The sequence below is a fragment of the Manduca sexta genome, unplaced genomic scaffold, assembly GCF_014839805.1.
Source record: "Manduca sexta isolate Smith_Timp_Sample1 unplaced genomic scaffold, JHU_Msex_v1.0 HiC_scaffold_3027, whole genome shotgun sequence".
Lineage (NCBI taxonomy): Eukaryota > Metazoa > Arthropoda > Insecta > Lepidoptera > Sphingidae > Manduca > Manduca sexta.
Genome location: NW_023594051.1, coordinates 1,384 through 9,455, shown reverse-complemented (window position 1 = coordinate 9,455; position 8,072 = coordinate 1,384). Strand labels below are relative to the sequence as shown.

The 8,072-nt window shown below is 32.2% G+C and overlaps 2 protein-coding genes across 2 annotated transcripts; one reads left to right on the top strand and one right to left on the bottom strand.

The window, feature by feature from the left end:
- Positions 1 to 389: 389 nt before the first annotated feature.
- Positions 390 to 1,006, bottom strand: LOC119192640 (liprin-alpha-2-like). Its single transcript, XM_037446448.1, has one exon. It carries the CDS (start codon positions 734 to 736, stop codon positions 443 to 445), a length of 294 nt encoding a protein of 97 aa, XP_037302345.1. The 5' UTR covers positions 737 to 1,006; the 3' UTR covers positions 390 to 442.
- Positions 1,007 to 2,598: 1,592 nt separating this feature from the next.
- Positions 2,599 to 6,404, top strand: LOC115445939 (transmembrane protein 183). The gene is made up of 3 exons (XM_030172454.2): positions 2,599 to 2,922; positions 3,732 to 4,402; positions 6,047 to 6,404. Exons 1-3 carry the CDS (start codon positions 2,883 to 2,885, stop codon positions 6,359 to 6,361), a joined length of 1,026 nt encoding a protein of 341 aa, XP_030028314.2. The 5' UTR covers positions 2,599 to 2,882; the 3' UTR covers positions 6,362 to 6,404.
- The last annotated feature ends 1,668 nt before the right edge of the window (positions 6,405 to 8,072 follow it).

Genomic DNA, 8,072 nt, shown 5'->3' with positions numbered 1-8,072 from the left:
AAATTTTATATTCATAAATATACACCTATATATCTTTACATCAGTTTTAGCCCAAATTATTCATAAGTACAAACATAAATTAATATTCATTAAGTCTAAAATAAGCATTTAAAGCTCCAAATATGTATTGTCTAATAAATATAATCTACAATGTAATAGCTACTTCTAAATGCTAATCAAATAATAAATCAACACTTTATACAGTAGAGAGCCAATTAAAATATTTGTCAAATCAAATAACTTCAGGAGAATTTCGTATTTTCATAGGGAATACTATCTATGTTTTAGTTTCGTAAATTTACTATATAATTTTTTACATAACTTTAAAATATAATATGCATCCTAATTAGTACATATACACATATGTACACACAGGAGAAGGATGCATTGTCTTATTTAATAAGACTCGCAGTTTACAAACGCTAGTCGCGACAAGCTAAAACTAAGGACAGGGTGAGCTTTGCAGTAGTGGGTAGTGGGCACTGACCTGGGGCAGGTTGGCGGCGATCTGTCTCTGCAGCGAGTCGCGCTCCTTCTCCACCTCCTTGAGCCGCAGCTCCGAGTCGCCGAGCCGCTCCTGCGTCTCCCGCAGGCTCTCCACCAGCTTGTCCCTCTCGTCCAGCATAGACACCATAAGCTGTTCGAAGTTCGCATCCTCGCCGGATAGCTGCGAACTCCGCTGGCTGATACTGTCCTCGGATATCGTGGGCATCACGTCGCACATCATATTCCACATTTTAATTTAACATCAAACCAGAATACTTATCGTACACGACACACCGAAAATACAATTTCGATCACTGATTATTACATATGTTCCGGCACAAACGTTACCTAAATCTAACGCACGTAACGCGCGGAAGCAGTTTCACATCGTAACAACATTCGTATAAGACTTTAGTCAAGAATTCGGGAGACATTCTATTTCGATATTTAGAAAGACACACCTAAAAATCGCACTCCTACGATTCCATACTATCATGGCTCAAGCGGCATGTCTGCCATCTTGGAATGGAACGTCACTCACATCAAAGAATAAATAGTCGTATATTTCAGAGACATGCAAATAGGTAACTTGTACTTCTAGGGCATCATTATAATCAAACATACATTTTATTTTATTTACAACTAGCTCTTGGCTGCGGCTTCACCCACGCGATAAAGTTTTTCTGGGGTAATTATTTTCCTAAAGTAAATGTAGCTTATAGGAAATTAACGCATTCAAACAAGGTTTTAGATTTATATATTAAAATAGATTATTGAATAAAATGCATTTGCGGACAGACTTAAATTATATCATAGCCTCATTTAGACGATGCAATTATTGATAACAATAATTATGCTATTTAGACGTAGTCGGGAACTAAAAACGTGTATGCAATTATGTCATATAAGAATCGTTTCAGCAACTTTCTCGCCAACTATGACTATTTCCTTGATGATATTTTTCTCGAAGATGGTACATTTTTTATTAAATATCTGTTAAAGGCTAAATACGTTTGTTGTTAACGCTAGGCGCGTATTTTCTGTCATCGCGGGCGAAAATTACCTCATATTTGCGCATATTCAACCAGTGCATCGTTTTTATGTCCTTTTAAGAATAACACGTGCGTAGCTTGAAAATTGTTTAGTCTCAACGAGGCTTAATTTATTCGTAGTTATAATACGTACAATTTGATTCTCGGATAAGATATTATATAATTCAATAATCTAAGAGTATTTGTAGATTAAGTTTAACTACTTCAAAAAATATTGATGTGCATGAATGTTGAAGGGTTTACGAAGATCTCTTCATAAACAGAATATATTGTGGTTATGGTCTTTTACAGAAAATATTACATAAATATACTTACTTACTAGCTTCAGAAAAATTCATATTATCACGGACATATCACCTACAATGTAATTCTTTTATATTCAATTAAACAAAGGTATTAAACTAAATTTACATTTCATCAGGATATTTTAATAATTGTCATCGATTTTTCTAACTATTCATGTTATATATAAAAATCAATGTTTAATTGTTTATTATTTCTTAAATGCGCTATTTCACCACTCTATCGAGTTTAATCCAACTCTATCAACTTATTGTGTGTATTTTGGCCAATGTGGTAAGGATAATACAATCTTACAGTAGGTAGGTATAAGTAGAAGGAAGTTACTTTAATGGTCTTTTAAAACATGTAACATATTTACACGCGCTTCTTCACGCATTGACACGCGCTAAGTAAAATAAAATTGAATAATATTATAATATTGTATTTTATGCGGAATAGGTGTAATACTTTACCATGAATAGTTACAAGATCCTTAGACTTATTCTTTGACTGTGATAGCCGTTCCGCCGATTACAGCTTATGTCAATAGATGACGCTAAAATCCTGTGAATGAAATTTACAAAGACTGTTACGCTAAAAAATATTATATGACATGGACTTTGACATGGACAATACAAATAATAAGATCAAAAGATTAAAAGGAGTAATAAATAAAATGTATTATGTCTTGTTTTTTTGGATATTCTAGGTATTTATAATAATATTTATATTTGATTGCTATGTTAGAAAATAGAAATTCGTTCGGGAATATCTGACTTTACTTTTGACACAGTCACACTGTATTTGTCAATAAAAACTTTGACATTTTCTACATTTTGTTGGCGAAAAAGAAATCGTATAAATATAGCAAAAAATAAAAACAGCAATTAGAAAATCAATATCCCGACTTATTGAATTTAAACTTTTAGTGCTCTATATATTTTGTAGTTTATAAGATAGCTTGACGCTGATGCACATTGGAAAAAGTGTAAAACGTTGAAAACTTTGAATGCAGACTGGATATCGAATTTTTTCCGGCTTTATAGTCCGAAAAGTGATTAAATGCCGAAGAAAAAGGGGCAAAAAAAGAATATACCAAGAGGTAAGTGAGGACACTAATAATCTATATATTTTTATAAACCAATTGCAAAACGAGATTCTGATATTTCTCTGAATAACCTATAACTTTGTGTTTATACTATACGTATATGTATTAAACATAGTTTAACCACTCACAAGATATAATAACCTAATCGTATTTGGAGTTTTTTTAAATGGATTACTTATTGCGTCATATTACTTTATAGATTATGTACAAGAGTTATAGATTCCCTCCAATAATTTTGGCTGTTGATTCATGTGTAATATCAGCCTGGCGCACTGTTTGAAAACACTTACCAAATATCTTTCCTATTTTGTTCTTATAAGATTAGCTCAAATAAATGAATGTTTGTATGTTTATTAAGTTATAAATATACACAAGTTGTTGCTGTTCATTTTACACCAGCATCATAGATATAAATGTCATTGTTGACATTTAAATATATCGTACAGATTAATGTATGCTATAATAGTTGTAAGTGGCACTGGCCAAATCCTATTTGAAGGGGTTTGTGCAAAAATGGCACTCAATTTCAAGTACTTTCCAACCAGTTGATATAATGCAGTAATATTTAGCCTAATTATTACCCTATTAAGGGATACATTTTTAAGTAAAATATTATTTAATTGTATTTTGTCATGAAAATTTCAATTGGTTATTGTGAAAATAAATATAAATGCTCTAATGTAAATAATGGTTGGATTGTGCAAATTTTATTCATTTTTGGTGCATACTTGACATATTTTGATATTTCATACTGCATTTAATTCAATGTCTAGTCTTTATATGCTTATTGTGATTAATTCCAGACTTCACAATAAACGACAGTGCCAATGCACCTAAGCCTGTGGCTAGAGTAAAGAAGTCCACCACTGAAGTTACCTGGGATCAGATTGCTGACAACGATCTTGACATTGTAGAAGAGATCAATGAAGATGGCACTAAAAACATTGTTTACAAGAAGAAGCGTAACAACTCAAAATGTGAGGACAACATTGATGAAAGACCGGGTAATGTCTACCCTGAAATCATTTGGTACTGGATATCACAGTTTATAAAACCGGATGATATTGGTAATTTTGCTGGGATAAACAGAGCAACATACTTCATCACTAGGTGTGAATCGTTTTGGCGGGGGATATACAGAAGGTATTGCGAAAAGCATCCTAAACTGCCGGAGAAGTTGCAGATTGACACTTTCAGAGCATATGGTCTACGCCAGAGGGTGATTCGAGCTCTGTACCATACACATGATGAGTTTATTAAAAAAGTAGCACAACAGGCCGCTCAGGATAGTAAACCTCATGACCTGGTCAAAAGGAGGTGTGTCAGCGTATGGTACTGTAAGGGTGCGGCACACTGGTCAATATATTTTAAGTTAAAAAAAATGCAGCCAACAGAAAGTGTTCAGAGTCACGATTTTTTCGAAGAGTTGGGAAGGATTGATGCAAATCCTGAGGAGAACACACAAGTGTTACAGGTAAATCATTATTTAATGTAGTGTATGTTAGTTAGGGATCTATAAACATTTTAATATCTGGAGTTCTTCACGTATAGATCATGTACAAATTTTAAGCTATATCAATTGAAAATATGTCTTGTAAAAGAACATTTTCCTATTATAAAATGAATAGTAAGAACATGGCACATTCTCTATCCGTAAAAATAAAACTCTATTATTAAATTTTAAAACCACAAAGTTTTTGCTCATAATGAGTAGCCAATAAAATAGGAACAGAAAATTTTAACCTTAAGGGTGAGGTTGGGATAATAGCCTTCTATTCATCACAGTTATACTTCTTGACACAATTCAATGCATCAAATTATATAATTATGTTATCGAATGTAAACAAACCAAACTGCATACAATGTTGTTGTGCTGTGTCTACTGATAAGCTATCTTTTGCACTACACTTATTGATAATATTATTTGCTTAAGTACTTTTCCATTTTTAAAATAATCTTTACGTAGCTAATTAGCTGAAGTATGTAATATAGTTAGCCATTTATGTTTTTATAAGCACATGATTAAATCATTCTATATTCACTAAAATCTTAGTAGAAATATTTTAGTAATATTTTTATAGAAAGATGGGCATTTTCTGTGTCGAAGATAGATGTTCGATCATAAGAATATTTCTCAAAATAAATGTAGTTATGTAACAAAATAGTTTTTACTAAATTTATGGTTTCATTTGACTTTTATTTGTTCGTTTTAAATTTTAATACATTTGTTCTATTAAACAATATATTGAATGAACATATTAAAACAAACAACAAAAAACAGATGAGGCAAAAAATAATTTTATAATATGGCGGAAAAACTATTACATTATGTATGCAACGTAATACAATGATATAAATATTTGGCAAATGTTCTTTAATAGTTTTATATAGCATATATTAGGCGTGCGCCTTAAGAGTGTTCAATGCAAAAGTTTTACTCTGGCGCATCATTTGCTATATCTTTGTAAAAAATATACAGAAGCCAACACCAGACGTTTTACAATGTAACTCTCATTTCGCCATTCAATTTCAACTTATGTCGCCCCTGATGCGTAATTTTTTTGGCCATTTGCTGTGCCAGCGGCTTCGTCCGCGTGTTTCAATTTTTTTTACAACCACGCGACCTCTTATCCTGTTATCGTTATATTTCCGTAAATTTATATAAAACTGTAATGTACTATTAACCTTAACCTTCCACAAGAATTGCACTATCTTTTAGTAAAATCGTACAAAAATCAGTTCAATAGGTTTTGACAAAATTTATTACATACACACAGACAGCTTTTGGGGATTTTGTTTTATAATATGTATGGATGTTACTTAAAGCAGAGATTTGAAGTCTTATCTATAACACAGATATTTAAACTTAAAAAAAGAATTATTTCAGGTTGTATAAGACAATCTTCTGAATTTAATCTCACTGTTAATATTTATTGTAAGAGGATTATTTATATTTTGATTTGCGTAATTTCTGTATTTTCTTACTTAACGGCCAGGCCCGCGAAGCAATATTTTCTGGTCCTGGGCCATTTAAAGCCAACATACAACAGTATTACATCATTAATAAATTTATCATTATCATTTCAACGCAGTAATAAAAACACAACTACTGTTCCAGGTAAACTGCCAACACTTCTACGAAGTGCCGCCACTAATGGGCATGACGCTGTCCTCAGTAAGCGTGGTGCTGTCCCAAGGATTCCGCCACCACCGCCTTCACCTGGGCTTTAACACGGGATCCCACAATGTCTCCAAGGACATCCTGCCAGAGTGCACAGTGGTGCTGGACAAAGTTGTGAATATCTTCGTGTTTGATTGGTGGCATCCAAAGTACCCGCATTTTGATAACAACCTGCCAATAAACGTTGTGGATGAGGAGTCGTTGCCAGTGCTGAAAAAAGATTTTTTCGCGACACGCGATGCTGATTTATAGAGAAGCATAATGTGATATAAATCTAATATATTTTTTAATATGTTTTTGGTGTTTTTATTTGATAGGATTTAGAAATGTATTGTCTCGCTGAGTATATTGTGGAATTTGTTTAATCTTTTAATGATATTGTTAAATTACTTCAATCGATTTAAAATAAATTTAATAAAACATATTTTAAATGTGAATACCTATGTATACTTATGAAAAACTACAGGTAATTTCTCGTAAAATCACATTAACAGTTTATTGACTGGGAATTAAACTCGGAATGCTTGTTCACAGCTTAAGTAATACTCAAATACTCATGTTCTATGGAGTCCTAGGGATCTGCGACCCCTTTTTATGCGTATACTAAATGCAATGGAACAATATGTTGGACATGCGACTACAATTATCTTGTGTCGAGCCTGGCATCAAGTAATTCATTAATAAAAACTATTCTGTTTTCCATTACATATAAAGATGTTAATGTCAAGAAATACGATTATAAATTAAGACTTAGCACACAAAACCATACGAACGTTCTTTTACTTAATTACATATTTTAGGACTCAGTTAAATATTAAGTGCTCCAAAAATATTTCGTAAAAAGAATCGAACACGAGTTGTGAGCGACCTCTTGTAAATGACCTAATGATAGCACTTATTGAGTTGACTTCAATGAGATAATTCCGTCATTCTCAGTGAAGTGACCCGTTCGAACTCTTCTGTTGGAAAGTGAACAAAAATGTTTAAAATTGTTTTAATTTGTGCGTTTGGGATTGCTGTGAGTATCTTTCTATTATGTTATTTAGTGATTCGATAATTTTAAATTGTGTTTTATTTTTATTAGAGTTCACCGTGTTTCATTGATGTTAAACTAATATTTTATATTAAATTTTTCACGTTAATACAAATCTGACTTATAAGGACTCTATCAATATTTATATTTAATGTGATTAAGCTAATGCGAAAGGAAAATTAACAAAATAATGATAAATCAAAACACTGATTAATGATGTTTATTTCAAGAGGGTAAATGTTATCGTTAAGCTCAGTCCATTGAACTTGATAGTTACCATGTGAACAGCTTATTAATAAATAATACTAATAAATAATAAAAATCATATTTTAGTAAACTAACTTGTTAATTTAGTAAAATATTTCACCAAAATAATGTTTTGGTACGTAAGTATGAAGCAATTTATTGAATCAAGGCAAAAGCTAACGGTTTCTCGTGTGAAGGTTCATAAGCGTCGTAAATACTTAGTCTGGCCATAAATACTGTTACACTTAATTATAAAAAAATATTACATTTGAATTTCGAATCTGTCATTTTTATACGATTGTTCATTGTGTTTTCTCATTTTGGCGCCAATACATTGTAAAATATTTTGCGATATTAAAATGGTGTGGGGTGATAAAGAGAACCGAATCGCTGTGATAGCATTACACAAAGTAGGTATGGAGCCAAATGCAATTTTTAAAACTCTCCATACACTTGGTATTAGTAAAATGTTTGTGTACCGGGCTATTAATAGGTACAATGAGACCTCCTCTGTTTGTGACAGAAAAGATCTGGCCGTCCACGTAGTGTTCGTACGAAAAAGGTGGTCAAAGCAGTAAGGGAAAGAATTCGAAGAAATCCTGTCCGAAAGCAAAAGATTTTATCTCGGGAAATGAAGATAGCACCTAGAACCATGTCGCGTATTTTAAAAGATGACTTAGGACT